This window comes from Oncorhynchus tshawytscha, linkage group LG22 (genome assembly GCF_018296145.1).
Source record: "Oncorhynchus tshawytscha isolate Ot180627B linkage group LG22, Otsh_v2.0, whole genome shotgun sequence".
In the NCBI taxonomy this organism is placed as follows: Eukaryota; Metazoa; Chordata; class Actinopteri; order Salmoniformes; family Salmonidae; genus Oncorhynchus; species Oncorhynchus tshawytscha.
In genome coordinates, this window is record NC_056450.1 from 25797556 (window position 1) to 25817328 (window position 19773).

General features: G+C 43.9%; 1 protein-coding gene across 1 annotated transcript in view; it reads left to right on the forward strand.

Annotated features, from left to right (window-relative positions):
• LOC112222178 (cadherin-4) overlaps positions 1–19773 on the forward strand; it is a 519051-nt gene that overhangs the window by 194393 nt on the left and 304885 nt on the right. Inside the window, exon 3 of the mRNA XM_024384851.2 lies at positions 19563–19586. Coding sequence (XP_024240619.2) covers positions 19563–19586 — 24 coding nt within the window. The remainder of the gene's footprint in view (positions 1–19562; positions 19587–19773) is intronic.

Genomic DNA, 19773 nt, shown 5'->3' on the forward strand with positions numbered 1-19773 from the left:
CTGTCTGTCTGTCTGTCTGTCTGTCTGTCTGTCTGTCTGTCTGTCTGTCTGTCTGTCTGTCTGTCTGTCTGTCTGTCTCATCTTGACTCAGAGGGATGATTGTTTTTTCTCTCACCTCACTCAGTAAAAGAAATCTAGTTGTTTCAACTAAATACTATTAAATAACTGGTTCCGTTTCCTTTTTTTTGTTTACTCAACTTTGTGGTTGGTCCAAACTTAGCTACAACACGAGAAAACGTAGGCAACAAATATTTGTTTGCTCAAAATGTCTCATATGGTAATTCAACTAGAAATTATTATTTGGGCATCTTACCTAAAAAAAAGGCTTTCAGAGCTAGTTACACACACAGTGCTACAATGTTTTCGACTTGCATAATTGACATAAATGATTACATTGTACATGTTAATTTATACAGTCATTAATATTCAACATGTCCTCACCTGGGATTTGAACTTTTGGTTCACAGCATTCCAATCTTCCTGCTATGCCACCATGTGTGTGTCAGTAACTGATTTCACCTGTATTGCTCCACTTTGCACTTCAAAGTAAATGTCAGCTTGTGTTAGTAGTACATATTTATCATAGTGATTAAGGAGTAACATTAAAACAGAATAAATTGCTCCACCAACATTAGACAACTGTATAGAAAAACGTAAAATTGCTTAAATAAGAAAATCTAATCAATGATGAGAGAATAGTAAGATAAACTGATAATTGACACAGCCATGGTGGCGTAGCAGGAACATTAGCGTAGCCATGAACCAAGAGGCTGTAAATTCAAATCCCAGGTGAGGATATGCTGAATAATAATGACTGTAGAAATGAACATGCACAATGTAATAATGTATTTTAACCTGTGTCTAATGTAAATTGCGAACATTGTATCCTAAAAGCACTGTGTGTAACCAGCTGCACATTCTTTGCCAGTTAAGATGCCAAAATAATAATTTATAGTTGAATGAACATGTGAGACAAGTTGAGCAAACACATAATTTTAAATTGACTGAAGTTGGAAATAAAGTTTAGGCCAACACTTTTTTTTTCAGGTAACACTTGGACCTAAAAGTTGTGTAAACTAAACAAAGTCTTAGGAACCATTTACTTAATAATAATAATTTGAAGCAACTGCATATGTGGGTGTGTTTTTACGGTGCAGCGCTGACCTGTGCCCCTGACCTTCAGGAAAGCAGCGGTAATGAAACCTAATGATACAATGGCATCAGTGCTAATTAACACAGCAGCAGCTTGTGTCTGTGTGTCACAGGAGAAATGTGTCATGCTACTCTGCTAGATGGTAATTACCCTGTGTCTCATCCTCCATTGCATCAGTGTCACTGTCTCCATTGCATGAGTGTCCTATTAGTGCACGAGTCCATAGGGGTTAGTGAAAAGTGTCACATTCACAGCAATGAAACACACACACACACACACACACACACACACACACACACACACACACACACACACATTATACAGCTCATCAATGCATACTGACATAAAATACATTTAAATCAGCTCAACATATATCACTACACTTCAAGGGCATTGCTTAGATGAATACATACATATATTTAAAATGTTTTACTCACATGATCAGAATGTGGACAAGTTTAGACCATCCAAAGGATATAGGCTACGTTTGGCCCTTTTCCCTGTTGATATGGATTAGATAACGCAAATAATTGGTGACTATTTATGCCTTATTCAGATCATATTTAAGTAATGTGTTGTTGCTTTTATATTACCAGAAATGTCCATGGAATGTTTGAAGAGCATATGAAGTATCACTGATAGCGTTATTGTTCCCCTATCAAACACTATCTGGGATTGACGATAACTGAGGCCTTTATTGTTCCCCTATCAGACACTATCTGGGATTGAGGATAACTGAGGCCTTTATTGTTCCCCTATCAAACACTATCTGGGATTGAGGATAACTGAGGCCTTTATTATTCCCCTATCAAACACTATCTGGGATTGAGGATAACTGAGGCCTTTATTGACTAGAAACATGGAAATGGGTCGTAGGCGCCTGAAGAGCTTACTGACCTAAAGCATAATACCCTATATTAAGTAAAGTGGACACACTTAACTATTGTTTTCGCATCAGATAATATATTTTTATTGCGAGAAACAGAGGGTTTATCATGGCTACGAGGGAGGTGGGTTTGGGCTTAGAGGATTCAAGAGCATTTTGAAAAGAGTCATTATACATGTAGCCACTCTTAAAGTAGCCACTCTTAACTATTATTCCTTGTTAATGATCTAATAAGGGAAGGCTTATCTTGCCGCTCATCACCACTGATTCAGGGGTAAAAAGAGGAAAAAATAAACACAAATCATGTTAAAAGCACCTCTGGGCCTCATCATTTCATCATAGTCCACAGTGCAGCCAGTAGTCTTCTCTGAACCCAGCAGACATACGGACAGACAGACTTTCAATAATACTACTATGGATGAGGAGAGATATGAGGATGGAGAAGAGGGTGGAGATGCTCTGGTAGTTGGCAGGGCTGGAAGAATAGGAGGAACATGAGGCTGGCAGTGGGTGAAGAGGAGGGAGGAGGAGTGGTTGAAACAAAGAGAAATAGGAGTATGGCATAAGGTTTGGTTGAGGAGAGATGAGTAGGGGGGTGCTGTACCATTTGATCAGCGGGTGATGGAGATTACTGATGGAAGAGCGCTTTGACTGAAGGTCACATCGGAAGCCCTGGCATTTTCAACTGCATTTGTCACAGGGGAGAGAATAAATAAAGTTAAGTGCATCTTGTTTATTATCTCTGCTTTCTCTCATTGTGTACGGAGAAAAGCAGAAAGAGAGATAAAGAGAGGCAGAAGGGATTGCTGCCATTAGATGATTCAGACTCAGCTAAGTAGGATTTGGGTAGTCTCCTGGTATTTATTATTAGAAAAAGAAAGGGGGGAAAAAGTTGGCATTCCCTCATCTGATTCCCTCATTCCTTCATCTGAATTTTTAATGACAGATTTGATTTGATGGAGAAAGAAAACATTATTTTCATTTCATTATTTCCCCCGAATGGCAGTACAGCTTTTTTTCTAGGAAGTATTCCCTCAGGCCAGTATCTGAAGGTGCAGTACAAGTGAGTCTATAGTACTGTATTATGGCCTTATATTTTTGTCTATCTCTGTGTCTAGCTCCATCCTCCACACTGATAATAGGCTGAAGGGCATCACACTGTCCCTGCTCCAATATCCCACCAGACTGGCTGGAACACAGTCACCCGTCTGGTGCTGGAGCCATGTGTGTGTGTGTGTGTGTGTGTGTGTGTGTGTGTGTGTGTGTGTGTGTGTGTGTGTGTGTGTGTGTGTGTGTGTGCGTGCATGCCTTTGCATTGGTGTGCGTTTGTGCATGCATGTGTGTGTGAGGGGGTCATTCTCCCCTCAGGCAGGGCAGAGTGCCCGTGGCCATACGACCTGACTGCCCAGCCTCTAATATCTGATCAAGGACCATCTGCTGTTGGTGCGAGACACACACTCTCTCTCTTCCCCTGTCTCTTTCTGACCTCTCCAAGGAGAGGAAAATTAGACTATCAGGACACCATTAGAATAGCCCTGGCCACATTAGAAAGGACATGTTACAGGAGGTATTTAGATTACTCCCATTATGCAGCTATTTATTTATTATAGGCTATTTATTTGGAAGATTCTCTCTCTCTCTCTCTCTCTCTCTCTCTCCCTTGCAGTGCATGCTGGGAGTTTTTTGGAGTTTGGTGTGGAGGGCTCTGTCCTAACTAACTTTCTTGATTATTTTCTTTGTATTTTCTTTCAAATGTATTTTCTATGGTGGAAGGTTAATGCACTATTTGTTTTAGCGGTATCCACAGGTTTTTTCAAAGTTAGGGTGGAAGAGGACAGAGTAACTTTCCTTGGGTTTGGAAGGTGTGGTGTGCACGATGTCTTCTCAGTCTAGCGCGGGTCTTTACCGGGTCTGTCTGTAAAACTTTGCTCCTCGAAGGTGTGTAGGGGTAGGCTGCTTGTTGTAAAAGCAGAAATCAACAACATGGGTTTTGTCTTTATAAATGTGTATGTGCCTAACACAGCGAGAGCGAGGGGGGTTCTATTTGGGTGTCTTAGACAGGAGCTCTCACAGGTAAGCGTCTGAGGAGACGCTGGGGGTCAAGGGGACTGGAACTGTACAATAAAGAGCGGGATGGTTAAGGGACATCATTAATCAGTCCAACCTAGTGGATGTTTGGAGAACTAAACATCCCAACACAAGGCCGTATACATGGGTGAAGGTTTTTGGGGTTAGGGTGAGTGCAGACCGACTTGATCGGTTTTACATGTCCAGGAATCAGAGCAATAGGCTGTTGGGCGCTACCATTCTACCAGTGGGGTTTTTGCATCACCACATAACCATGGCTTGGCTGTCTATTTCACCAGGGCCCCGGCAGGCATCCTACTGGAAGTTTAATGTAAAGCTCTTACAAGATAATACTTTTTGCTCAGGTTTCCATACCTTTTGGGAAAGGTGGGGGCAGCGAAGAGAGGAGTATGAGTCTCTGAGTCAATGGTGGGATGTGGGGAAAGTCCAAATTCGGTTTTTCTGTCAACAGTATACAGCTCTCTCATCCTCAGAGTCTAGGAGAGTATTGGGGGAACTAGAGCGTAGTATTAGTGAGATGGTGGGACAAGGCAATGTAGGCCTCCAGGCTAATTTAGCTGAATTACGTAGGGACCTGGGCAGTTTTTCCAGGTTAAAGCAAAGGGAGCACTTGTAAGAGCTAGGTTATCCATGCTCAAGGAGATGGATGCTCCCAGCTCCTTCTTCTTTGGTTTGGAAAGACAGAGTGGTGAAGCCAAGGGTAAGCATTTTCTACGGCTGTCTAATGGGCGGGTGACCTCTGTGGTGGGAGAGATGCGGGGGCAAACTGTGGAGTTTTATACTGAGTTGTATTGGGCAGAAATGTGTGATCCTATTTGTGCTCAGGTCTTGTTCGCAGGACTCCCTAAGCTCTCTCTGGCACAGAGGAATGAAATGGACATTCCTCTGTTGTCCCATGAACTGGCAGAGGCCGTAACCCAGATGTCCCCCAGTCGTGCACCGGGGGTCGATGGACTCCCAGTGGAGTTTTATAAAAAAATCTGGGGAATAATTGGATTGGACTTCTTATGTGTGTTGCGTGAATGCGTCGGGGTAGGAGAGTTGCCGATGAGTTGCCATCGGGCGGCTCTGACTCTCCTGCTCACAAAAGGGGACTTGTGTGAACTTAAGAACTGGAGGCATGTGGCATTACTCTGTACGGACTACAAGATATAGCCAAGGTCATCTCTAACCGACTGAAGTCCCACCTGGACTCGATAGTACATAAGGCCCAAACTTATTGTGTACTGGAACGCTCAATCACGGATAAGTAGTTCTTAGTCAGGGACATGTTGGACTTGTCGAGAGGTTCTAATGTGAACTTTGGACTGGTCTCTTTAGATCAAGAGTGGACCATGTCTTTTGATAGAGTGGACCATGAGTATCTGTTTAATGTGATGTTTGAGTTTGGGAAGAGTTTTTTGACCTGTGTGAAGCTGTTGTATGCTGGGGCGTCATGTATGGTCAAGGTGGGAGGGGGGCTCAGTAGGCCAGTCTGGGTGTGACGGGGCATTAGACAAGGATGCCCTCTATCTGGGCAGTTATACACACTAGCCATTCAGCCTTTTTTGGGCCTGCTACACAGGAGACTACAGGGATTGTGCTGGACAGGCATGGGTGTGGTGACAGGCATAGCAGTGTCAGCATATGCAGATGATGTTTCTGTGATGGTCAGGATATGCAGGCATTAGAGACCAGTCTGAAGGTGTACGACGTAGCTTCCTCAGCTAAGGTAAACTGGAGCAAGATCAAAGCTCTGTTATGTGGGGCATGGGGGGGATAGGGCTCCCCCTCTTCTTCTAGGGGGTTTGCAGTGGGATTGTGAAGGGCTTAAAGTGTTGGGGGTGTACCTGGGCTCAGAGAGGTGGGTCAGGAAGAACTGGGAGGGACTGTCACAGGCAGTGGTGTCAAGACTGGCCAGGTGGAGGTGGCTCCAGTCCCAAGTCTCATATAGAGGGAGGGTGCTGATCATCAACAACCTTGTGGCATCTTCCCTATGGCATAAACTGGCTGTCCTCAACCCCTCCGCCAGTCTGCTCGCAGACCTGCAACGCAAGCTGGTGGACTTCTTCTGGTCGGGCCATCACTGGCTGAAGGCAGCAGTGTTGTACATGATCATCCACGAAGGAGGACAGGGCCTGGTGGAACTGGAGAGCAGGATGGCTGCTTTCAGACTAAAGGCGGTGCAGAGACTGCTGTACCATACTGATGTTGGCTGGAGGGAGCCAGCATCCGCACTGCTGAGGAGAGCTGGCGGATTAGGGTTGGACCGGCAGCTGTTCATCATGAAGCTGGAGAGGCTGAGTACAGCAGGTCTCTCAGATTTTTACTCTGCAGTGCTGAGGGCCTGGCAGCTGCTAAGGCCCATACGAGAAGGGGGTGTGGAGCCTGGGCTGTGGGTGTGGGAGGAACCGATCTTCCACAACCCAGCCATCCCTTTGAGATCGGTTCAGTCGGCCACCCTGCAGAGGCAACTGATAGAGGTAAAGCCCTCTACAACCTCTGCGTTAAGGTAAGGAACATTAGGAGCCTAACAGGAGTGAAGGCACATCAGTGGCAGGGGACATGTGGGGCGTAGAGTATGGTGGGTTTTAGATGGAGTGGCTTTACAAACCCCCAGTACCAAAGAGGTCAGGGGACCTCCAGTGGAGGGTTCTTCATGGAGCCCTGGCCACTAACAGCTGGTTGGTACGGGTTCGGGCAGTGGTGTCCTTTCTGTATTATGAAAGAAACTGTGATTCATGTGTTTTCTGTGTGCACCAGGTTAATGCCTTTAATGTCTCTGTTAGAATGTCTGTGTGAGAGGTTGGGGGTGGTTTTTACTGTTGGGATGTTTATAATGGGGTACAGATATCCGATTAAGGAGAAAGCCAATTGTGTTTTGTTGAATTTTCTGTTTGCTCAGGCGAAGTTGGCTATTTTGCTAACAAGGAGGAACAGGGTCAAAGGTGGGGGGATAACAGACCCTTTACTATTATTTAATGGGATGGTCTCTGCGCGCCTTAGGGTAGAATTTGAGTTCTGTAGAATGATAAAAAGTGTGGAGATGTTTCAGGAGATATGGTGTGTTGGGGGGCTGTCTGTATAGCTGGGGAAGATGTATTGGATATATGGTGTGTTGGGGGGCTGTCTGTATAGCTGGGGAAGATGTATTGGATATATGGTGTGTTGGGGGCTGTCTGTATAGCTGGGGAAGATGTATTGGATATATGGTGTGTTGGGGGCTGTCTGTATAGCTGGGGAAGATGTATTGGATATATGGTGTGTTGGGGGCTGTCTGTATAGCTGGGGAAGATGTATTGGATATACGGTTGTGGAAGTGGTGAGGTTTTTGGTTATTGTGATGTGTGGTGTTTTGTATCGTGTGGTAGAGGGAAAGGTGAGTATGGTACATGTATGCAGTATAGGATATATTTAGTTGTTTTATTTTTAGGGGGGGGGGTGAGTTTTTAATGGAATGAGAATGTTTTTCATTAAAGAAAGACAAAAAGTCTCTCTCTCTCCATCAGCCTACCGTGTCCAACATGTAATGTGGCATCCCGCAGCTCTAAATCTTCACCTCCTAGAACCAGACAACTTGAATTGTGTTGAAGCTATTGGATTTGGTATATTTGTATTACTATTGACTGTGGCCAGTGACACATTGCTATCGATATTTACAGCCTGGGCTGTGGGTGAGAATGGAGAGATGTTCAGTGGGCGCACTGCAATTAGTTTGGAATTGGTTTTTATTTCAGTGCACCGGGCGCAGGCTGAATCTCAGGCCCCACACCTAAACGCCACAATTGTCACTGCAGTAAAGTGTGTTCAGCTGACAGGGGGAGTGAGTTAGTGTGTGTGTGAGAGAGAGTGCATTTTGAGGTACTGTAGTTTCTATATTGTGTACTGTAGTTGCCATATTGTGTGATTATTAGCTTTCTGGCTTGCCAAATTTAGTCTTTGCTTTCTCAAGAGGGTTCAATGCCACCTGTGAGAACAGAACAGTTACCTAGTGCGTAAAGCACCTCATTTAGCGTTGCAGTACTTTGTGTTTTCATTCCTCCTCCAAAGTAATAATTAATCCAGCTGAACCTGTGGCGCTAGCAAAATGTTTTCCATTTTCATTAATAGACAAGTCATTAGTACATAATGAGAGAGATTGCTGCTCTCTCCTCTCTACCCTGCGCTGTGCCGTACGTAAAGAGTGGAGCACAGAATACACAGCTGCATAACTTATTGCTAATTACTACGCTACTATGCTTTCTACTCTCCTGTTCTCTTCCTTTCTTAGAAAGAGGGAAGGCAGAGGCTTTTAAAGCATTTAGCTTTTTGAATAATAGATCATTGTAGGTTTTAGGGGGAGAGAGAAAAAAACTAATGTGATACAAAAAAGACATCTGTTACTAACAGCCACTTGCTTCATTTTGTATGTGATGCTTAGAGGCAAATTGGATTGTTCCTTTAGCATTTCCAAGGGAGACAGTTGGTTATACTTGTATTTTATACATGAGCACTGATGTGTTGCTGCTTTGTTAGACAGTAGAGTTGCTATATCAAAAAGTATATTAAACATTTTAAAAATCATTAAACACTAAAAGGATGATAATTACAGCACCCCTGCCTCTGCTAACGACAATACAGCCTGACAGCCATGAACACCGCACTCTCAAACGCCCCAGATTACCTCCATTCTCTGTGTGTGCTTTCAAAGAGCAAACACACTGCAAATAGCATCCACTACTCTTGACACACTCCAATCCACCAAAGACTGAGGGAAAATAATGAATGTGGAAGCTGCTGAAGCAGTCTCTACCCGAGGACCATCGACTCTGTGGCGGTGAACTCCCATCAGCGCTGTAATTTAGAGCTTCCTGTAAAAGGTGACATCTTCCTGTTTGCGTGGGCTGCCTGCAGCCTGCTCTCTGTCAGTGGAGAATAACAGCAGTGCTGACCTTTCTCAGCAGACAAGGGGGGAAAGAGCAACATGCATTGGGTGGGATCATGACCCAACATCAGCAGCCTCTCCCTCTTGTCTTAACAAGCACACTAGCTACCGCGCCTAACTCATCCAGAGACACAGAGAGAAGACACACGCTACCTTTGTGAAAATAACTACATGAAATGGAGAAAAAAAAGAGAGAGTGGGAAAACAAGTGGTCAAATGTCCTGTTATTGTCATAAGAAGCATTGACATGGAGTAGAAATCTGCCTCAGCAAGCATGTAGCTGAGTTAATGAATAAACATGTAAAAATAGAAGCAAAAGGTAAAGAGGACCTGTCTTGATACCAACAGTAATTGCCATGAGGCTGGGGGACTTACAGTCTGTCTGTTGAAACAATCCTCCCACCATAGTGCATTGACACACCCAGCCAGTGGTCTTTCACCTCAGAGACTAGCTACAACACACAAGGCACATTTTTGGCCTTCATTAGCAAAGATGTGATTAGCATGGATGTGACATCCCAAGATCTCAATCCAGAAGGCTCAGGAATGAACTAGAACCCCTGAGTGAGGCGGTGGGATCTTCCCCCAGCGGAAACCTGGCTGAACAGGCTTATTGTATGGCTTTGTAGGGTCTTATAGGACTAGCCATGGTCATGAGAAGCAACGACACCATCACTCAACCCTATCGGATTCATTCACTTTCAGGTCAGAGGTCAAGTGTGACCGGGGTCATGTGGCTTACTGTGTGTTCATAACTGGCAGTAATGTTGTATCAACATGGCCAAGTTCACTCAGGTAGAACGAGGGTGATTTAGCAACACAAACCGCAGTGTAGGAATTGATCCTAATTACATTAAGCTTCAATATATCAATGATGCTTAATTATCTGAGGACAGCTGCGTTTCCTTATGCCCACAGTCCTGTACATGCCCCTGACACACACACACACAAACACGCTTTCCCTTCCCCGATATGGTTTTCATTTGTCTGGATGAAGTGGTGATTAGCTGTGAAGATTCCTCAGTTCATGATGAGTATAAAATCAAAACCAATTTCTGTCTTTAATTAAAGTTATTCCCAGGGCAACCTCTTATAAGTCCGTAACTTAAAGAGGTCAATAGGAGACAGCTTTCCAATGCACTCTAATTCAATTACACTGTATCAGGATGTATAGGGGGACCTGCATCATCAGCAGATGGTCCTTGATCAGATATTAGAGGCTGGGCAGTCAGGTCATATGGCCACGGGCACTCTGCCCTGCCTGGGGGGAGAATGACCCCCTCACATACACATGCATGCACAAATGCACACCAATGCAAAGGCATGCACACACACACACACAGTAACGAAATGCTATAAACATACCACCATTAAAAAGCAGCACTTTTCAATAGTCAGGGCTGCAAAGGAGAAACTTGCCCTTGTTTCAGTGTGGTAGCAACTAGCAGCACTATATTATAATCAAAACACATGGAACTGGTTGCACCAGCTGCATCTCACGTTTCCCCACTATCAACAGCATGGGGCTGGGCTGCTTCAGATATAACCAGCTGCATTGACCACACGCTGTCCTCTGGACACACACACATGCATCAACAAACACATGCTTGCACATACTCACACACACACACACACACACACACACACACACACACACACACACACACACACACACACACACACACACACACACACACACACACACACACACACACACACACACACACACACACACACACACACACACACACACACACACACACACACACACACACACATACACACACACACACACACACACACACACACACACACACACACACACACACACACACACACACACACACACACACACACACAGAGACACACAGACACACAGAGACAAACACCAACACACTTCCAGCTGCACGCTAGCTGCTGCTGCCCAGCTGTGTGCTCCTGCTGTGTGTATCGTGTGAAGCCCCAGGAAGACCCAGCTGCCCTCTCATTAAGTGCTTCTGGGAGTCAAAGACAGGAGAGGGGAATGGAGGGAGCAGAAAGGAGGGGAGTGGGCACAAGGGTAGAAATAGAAGAGGGGAGCTAGAGAGAAAGGAGCAAGGGGACATGAGAAGGAAAAGAGGGAAGAGGAGAAATCAGAGAGAAGAAAGATAAATAACAGAGAGGGGATGACAGGGAGAAAAGAGATGCAGGGAAGACGAGAGAGGGCGAAGAGTAGGAGGGAGAGAAAGAGATTCACACCCTCAGTGGTGAAAGGCTATTTTGAGGCTTCTGTCCCCTTTGGTGATGTATGCCCATAAAATGATGTCTGCAGGGCGCTCTCACTCTCATAACAAGGAGAGATAGAACTTCTCACTTCTGGACAGTCTGACTCTTTTACACTCCTCCAGCAACCCTTGAAAACACAACAACCCAGCGCTCCAATGCGGCTGACTGGTGTTAGTCCTGGGAGAGATTAGTTCTCAGGTGTGTCCACAGTCTTATTTTTCTCTCACTGCTTCAATTTGATACATTCCAGCTACATCTCCATATTGCATTCCAGAGAGAGAGAGAGAGTGCTTCTCTTGAAAGGGGTTTGAAACATTATTATTCAGACCTCATGGTTTTGCTCTATGAGTTTCAAAACGACTCAGAGAAGAGATATTTGTGAGGCCACTTTTACTACACTTGAATCTAATCTCACATTCATGAACAATAACCATTTCAACAATAGCCTTGAGTAACCTACTGCAGGCAGTAAGGCAAGCCAATATAGGCCATGACTGAGTTGCAATCCTAGTTGACAATGAATATTACTCAATTATGTTATTTATTATATTTATTTTAATTATTTTGTAGTTGTTCATAGGTAATATGCTCATTAAAATGCATAGATTTCTAGATGCATATAAATCCCTAGATGTGAATGGCTGATCAGTGTTGTAAATGTCAACACAAGTGTTCCTGTCAATGCCTGATTAGCTTTTTAGGTCAAGCACAATGTTAGACCATCATCCTGTGTCGTATATCTTGCCATTATAGTACCCAAAAGACAAGAAACAAAACATTGAACCTTCATAAACGTTCATACTAGTTCTGTGTCTCTCCTCTCTGAGATAAAAGGAGAACAAAAGACAAACAGGGAAAGGGGAAAAAAGATATTGAGAATTACAATTTAGTCCTTTGTTTCACCACTGCCTTTGGTGTCCCCATGCATGCAATCCATATCAGACCTGGCATTACCTGAGCTTGCATAAACCTGCTGCAGAGTAGGATAGACTGGGATCACTGTATTGACGAATAGCCTTATTTGCATAATACCCAATCACAGGAGGCTTGTAGTGGGCGTCAAAATGCCACACACATATTCACTGGAATTTAGCCTCCAAATCAATTTAAGCCACCGGTGACACAGGCAAGAAACCAGCCAATCGATGGTCTGAGGGGAAAAAGAGCTTTACCTTTCAAATAGCCTAATATCAATCTGTATACAGGAGTCCGTCAAAGGGCTTTATTATGCAACGTATTGACGTGTGTTAAGAAGGAAAAAGTGTTTGTCATCTATCATTGTCAGCTGCTGCTGGTAAAGCAAACTATCAATACAGCACTATTTCTTTCATCAGGAAGCTTCGGGAAGTCGGAAGTTCATATACACCTTAGCCAAATACATTTAAACTCACAATTCCTGACATGTAATCCTAGTAAGATTTCCCTTTCTTAGGTCAGTTAGGATCACCACTTTATTTTAAGAATGTGAAATGTCAAAATAATAGTGGAGCGAATTATTTATTTCAGCTTTTATTTCTTTCATCACATTCCCAGTGGGTCAGAAGTTTACATACACTCAATTAGTATTTGGTAGCATTGCCTTTAAATTGTATAACTTGGGTCAAATGTTTCGGGTAGCCTTCCACAAGCTTCCCACAATAAGTTGGGTGAATGTTGGCCGATTCCTCCTGACAGAGCTGATGTAACTGAGTCAGGTTTGTAGACCTCCTTGCTCACGTACACTTTTTCAGTTCTGCCCACACATTTTCTATGGGATTGAGGTCAGGGCTTTGTGATGGCCACTCCAATACCTTGACTTTGTTGTCCTGAAGCCATTTTGCCACAACTTTGGAAGTATGCTTGGGGTCATTGTCCATTTGGAAGACCCATTTGCGACCAAGCTTTAACTTCCTGACTGATGTCTTGAGATGTTGCTTGATTTTCACCTTTCGCGTTAAAGTATGTTCATCTCTAGGAGACAGAACGCGTCTCCTTCCTGAGCGGTATGGTGGCTGTGTGGTCCCATGGTGTTTATACTTGCGTACTATTGTTTGTACAGATGAACATGGTACATGGGCATGGTACCTTCAGGAGTTTGGAAATTTCTCCCAAGGATGCACCAGACTTGTGGAGGTCTACAATATTCTTTCTGACGTCTTGGCTGATTTCTTTTGATTTTCCCATGATGTCAAGCAAAGAGGCACTGTGTTTGAAGGTAGGCCTTGAAATACATCCACAGGTACACCTCCAATTGACTCAAATTATGTCAAATAGCCTATCAGAAGCTTCTAAAGCCATGACATCATTTTCTGGAATTTTCCAAGCTGTTTAAAGGCACAGTCAACTTAGTGTATGTAAACTTCTGACCAACTGCAATTGTGATACAGTGAATTATAAGTGAAATAATGTCACGTTCTGACCTTTTCTTCCTTTGTTTTGTCGTTATTTAGTATGGTCAGGGCGTGAGTTGGTTATTCACGTTACGTTTATTGTTTTTGTATGTTAGTGTTCAGTTTGTCTTTAAAATTAAAATCATGAACACTTACCACGGCGCATCTTGGTCCGATCCATACTACACCTCCTCTTGGGACGAAGAGGAGGAAAACCATTTCAAATAATCTGTCTGTAAACAATTGTTGGAAAAAGTACTTGTGTCATCCACAAAGTAGATGTCCTAACCGACTTGCCAAAACTACAGTTTGTTAACAAGAAATTGGTGGAGTGGTGAAAAACAAGTTTTAATGACTTTAACCTGTGTGTCTGTAAACTTCCGACTTCAACTGTATATTTATATATATATATATATATATCTATATACGCTACCATTCAAAAGTTTGGGTCACTTAGACATTTCTTTGCATGAAACTATACATTACTTGGAAAATGAATTGGAAAAATAGTCACGACGTTGACAAGGTTATCAAATAATGATTTTTATTGAAATAATAATTGTGTCCTTCAAACTTTGCTTTCATCAAATAATCCTCCATTTGCGGCAATCACAGCCTTGTAGACCTTTGGCGTTCTAGTTATCATTTTGTTGAGGTAATGTGAAATGATTTCACCCCATGCTTCCTGAAGCACCTTCCACAAGTTGGATTGGCTTGATGGGCACTTCTTACTTACCGTATGGTCAAGCTGCTCCCACAACAGCTCAATAGGGTTGAGATCTGGTGACTGTGCTGGCCACTCCATTGTAGACAGAATACCAGCTAACTGCTTCTTCCATAAATAGTTCTTGCATAATTTGGAGCTGTGCTATTGGTCATTGTCCTGCTGTAGGAGGAAATTGGCTCTAATTAAGTGCAGTCCACAGGGTATGGCATATTGTTGCAAAATAGAGTGATAGCCTTCCTTCTTCAAGATCCCTTTTACCCTGTTCAAATCTCCCACATTACCACCACCAAAGCACTGCCAGACCATCACATTTCCTCCACCATAGTTGACAGATTTTCATCTTTTAATCTTTTCATTTTTTCTGTCTGCGTCTAAAGAATGTTCTTCTTTGTGATCCGAACACCTCAAACTTAGATTTGTCTGTCCATAACACTCTTTTGCAATCTTCCTCTGTCCAGTGTCTGTGTTCTTTTGCCCGTCTTAATCTTCTATTTTTATTGGCCAGTCTGATATATGGCTTTTTTTTGCAACTATGCCTAGAAGGCCAGCATCCCGGAGTCACCTCTTCACTGTTGACTCCTCTTTCTATTCTGGTTAGAGCCAGTTTGCGCTTTTCTGTGAAGAGAGTAGTACACAGCGTTGTTCGAGATTTTCAGTTTCTTGGCAATTTCTCGCATGGAATAGACTTCATTTCTCAGAACAAGAATAGACTGACGAGTTTCAGCAGAAAGTATTTTGTTTCTGGCCATTTTGAGCCTGTAATCGAACCCACAAAGGCTGATGCTCCAGATATTCAACTAGTCTAAAGAAGGACAGTTTTATTGCTTCTTAAATCAGCACAACAGTTTTTAGCTGTGCTAACATAATTGCTAAAGGGTTTTCTAATGATCAATTAACCTTTTAAAATGATAAACTTGGATTAGCTAACACAACACGCCATTGGAACACAGGAGTGATGGTTGCTGATAATGGGCCTCTGTACACCTATGTAGATATTCCATTAAAAAATCAGCCATTTCCAGCTACAATAGCCATTTACATTAACAATGTCTACACTGTATTTTTTTAAATCAATTTGCTATTATTTAATGACAAAAAATGAGCTTTTTTTCAAAAACAATGACATTTCTAAGTGACCACAAACTTTTGAATTGCACTCAAGGCCATAAGCAAACAGGAAAACGCTAATGTTAAATGTGCAACCAGAGGAAGTAAAAACTCTAGACCACCTTTACTCCACACACAGAAACGCGTACAAAGCTCACCCTCCATTTGGCAAATCTAACCATAATTCTATCCTCCTAATTTCTGCTTACAAGCAAACACTAAAACAGGTTAGCACCAGTGACTTGGTCAGATGACGCAGATGCTAAGCTACAGGACTGTTTTGCTAGCACAGACTGGAATTTGTTCCGGGATTCTTCTGATGGCATTGAGGAGTACACCACATCAGTCACTGGCTTCAACAATAAGTGCTTCAATGATGTTGTCCCCACAGTGACCATATGTACATACCCCAACCAGAAGCCATGGATTACAGGTAACATCTGCAGTGAGCTAAAGGGTAGAGCTGCCGCTTTCAAGGAGGCGGACTCTAACCCGGACGCTTATCAGAAATCCCCTCAGACGAACAATGAAACAGGCAGGGTGTCAATACTGGACTAAGATTGAATCGCACTACATCGCTCCGACGCTTGTCGGATGTGTCAGGGCTTGTTAGCTATAACAGACTACAAAGGAAAACACAGCCATGAGCTGCCAAGTGACATGAGCCTACCAGAAAAGCTAAATTACTTCTATGCTCGCTTCGAGGCAAGCAACACTGAAGCATGCATGAGAGCATCAGCTGTTCCGGACGACTGTGTGACTACTATCTCCATAGCCAATGTGAGTAAGACCTTTTAACAGGTCAACATTCACAAGGCCGCAGGGCCAGACGGATTACCAGGACGTGTACTCCGAGCATGCGCTGACCAACTGGCAGTGTCTTCACTGACATTCTCAACCTCTTCCTGTCCGAGTCTGTAATACCAACATGTTTCAAGCAGACCACCAGACCACCACATCTGTATCCATGAAGTGATTAAAAAGGCTGGTCATGGCTCACATCAACACCATTATCCCAGAAACCCTAGACCCACTCCAATTTGCATACGGCCCCACAGATCCACAGATGACGCAATCTCTATTGCCCTCCACACTGCACTTTCCCACCGGGACAAATGGAACACCTACTTTGCTATTCATTGACTACAGCTCAGCGTTCAACACCATAGTGCCCTCAAAGCTCATCAATAAGCTAAGGACCCTGGGACTAAACATCTCCTTCTGCAACTGGATCCTGGGCTTCCTGATGGGCCACTCCCAGGTGGTAAGGGTTTGTAACAACACATCTGCCACGCTGATCCTCAACACGGGGTCCCTCAGGGGTGCATGTTCAGACCCCTCCTGTAATCGCTGTTCACCCATGACTGCATGGCCAGGCACAACTCCAACACCATCATTAAGTTTGCCGATGCACAACAGCGGTATGCTTGATCATCAACAAGACAGCCTATGGGTGGTGGTCAGAGACCTGGTCGTGTGGTGCCATGAAACAACCTCTCCCTCAACGTTATCAAGACAAAGGAGATGATTGTGGACTAGAGGAAAAGGAGGACCGTGCACATCCCCATTCTCATTAACAGGGCTGTAGTGGAGCAAGTTGAGAGCTTCAAGTTCCTTGGTGTCCACATCACCAACAGACTATAATGGTTCAAACACACCAAGACAGTCGTGAAGAGGGCACGACAAAGCCTATTTCCCCTCAGGAGACTGAAAAGATTTGGCATGGGTCCTCGTATCATCAAAAGGTTCTACAGCTACACCATCGAGAGCATCCTGACTGGTTGCATCAATGCCTGGTATGGCAACTGCTCGGCCTCTGACTGCAAGGCACTACAGAGGGTAGTGCGTACAGCCCAGTACATCACTGGGGCCAAGATTCCTGCCATCCAGGACCTCTATACTAGGCCTTGTCAGAGGAAGGCCCTAAAATATTGTCAAAGACTCCTGCCTCCCTAGTCATAGACTGTTCTCTCTGCTACCGCGCGGTAACGGAGCGCCAAGTCTAGGTCCAAAAGGCTTCTATTCAGCTTCTACCCCCAAGCCATAATTCTCCTGAACAGCTAGTCAAATGGCTACCCAGACTATTTGCATTGTGTGTGTGTGTGTGTCCCACCCCTCTTTTACACTGCTGCTACTCCCTGGTTATTATCTATGATTTATTATCTATGAGCAGTCACTTTAAACTTACATTTCCATATTACCTCAATCACCTCGACTAACCTGTGCCCCTGCACATTGACTCTGTATCGGTACCCCCTGTTTATAGCGCCTCTACTGTTATTTTACTGCTGCTCTTTAACTATTTGTTATTTTTATTTAACACTTATTTTTCTTAAAACTGCATTGTTGGTTAAGGGCTTTTAAGCATTTCACTGTAAGGTCTACAACTGTTGTATTCAGCGCATGTGACAAATAAAATTTGATTTGATCTATTTTTCTCTCCTTCTCCCTCCCATCTCTCTCTCTGTGGGAATGGTAGATAAGTCCTGGGAAGGTTGGGAGACAGACAGGCATGCAGACAGCCCCCTGATAAATTGTGCTTGCCAGAACCTCTCTATCTGGCATGCTCTCTCCCTCTCTTTTAGTTGTAATTGAAGGTGGTTGAATTTACTCTGTTGGCATGCGTCAACAGAGTCTCATGTTCAATTATTGAGCATGGCAAAATTTGTTTGAAAGGTTAGGACTCTTTCCCATGTTTTCCCATATCCCTTTCATATCCCTTTCATATCCCTTTCATATCCCTTCCATATCCCTTTCATATCCCTTTCATATCCCTTTCATTGAGGAATTGGCTAGATATACCAATCTTCAGATAGAAGTCTTACTGTTTCATTCTAGATGTGTAGACCTTTTATCAACTGCACTCATGGCTACACGGTTTCTCCAATGGAGACGGCAGAGTTGGCATGATAGGATGTGGTATGGCACCAGAACATGCCAACACCAACTGTACCCGTTTGCAGAGGATTTTCTCTCCAGCGAGGGCCATCCCACTGCTGTGAAGCTACAGTAACAGACAGTCAGACCCATGTAATAACCAGCTGAGAAATATTGGCCCAAATCCTCCTGAACACCTCACCAAACAAAAAGCAGCACGCCGTTAACTTCCACCCAATCCCACGCCGCGCTGCTTTGATCTACACCGACGCCACAATGGAGGCCATTTTTATTCTTTTTCTGGCAATTAGGCAAAGCAGTAGATTATCTCCCTTTCAGCCCAACCTCTCTCCCTAATCCACCCGTATTCAATTATTACAGGCCTCCCCTGTCTGCGGCCGTTTGGGCTATAAGCTCATCTGGCCAGTACACAAATCCGTTTAAGGATTTGGACTTCCGAGATTGCAACAGAAGAACATATTTATTTTCGCATTCCTCATGACTTTTCAAGTCTATTAAATAAAGATGAAACGTTGGGAGCTTCCAAACAGTGTTGTGGTAAATATTTTATGAGAACAATAAGGTAAATGTCCCTCCTGTTGTCGTGACACTTAAAACAAGAGTGCCTCTACAACCCTCCCACTAAAAAATGTTCATGATTTCATCCACAAAAGAATGTGGATTGTGTTCTCACAAAGGCAAGATGTTATTGGTTTACTTATTCAAAATCTCCACTCACAGTAACTTGTATGATGGATTGCAGTTGACTGGGAATTTCATGCATTCTCTGCTCTTCACTCTCTAGGCCTCCATTTCTTTGTCTTGGTGGGATAGATCAGAAAGAATATCCTTCTGTCAGTCTCTTCTTCTCTCTTTCTCTCTTTCTCCATCTCTCTTCCCCTCTCTCCATCTTAATCCCTCCCTCCCTCTCAGGATGGTTGAAAGGCAGCTACTGTGTGTGTGTGTGTTGAAGTGGAGTGGTTGTGCTGTTGGAGGGATGAGATGAAAGACCCCCTGACTGTGTTCTAACAGCCCCCTTCTGTTTACCCTCCTGGGCCACGACGTTGTTCCCCTCCACGCGAATCACTGACTGATGCTGTCATCTCCGCCATTTGATGGTTCTCAGAGACAACAGCCTGTCAACCGCTAACACACTCCTCTCTTTTCTCTCTCCCTTTCATCTGCAGATTCCACCGTGTCATCTCCGAAAGGTAAAGAAACACACAATCAGTCACCTGTGTCCCTCTGCTGTTTGAGACGTGGTGTGTGTGCGCATGTGTGTGCGCGTGTGTGCAGCAGCAGCTGTGTGTTTGTTCTCAAATACTGTTTATCAACACTTATACCTAAGGTGTTGGGGATGTGAAGTCAAGGTTACTGTTGTGTCGCTGATATCATTGT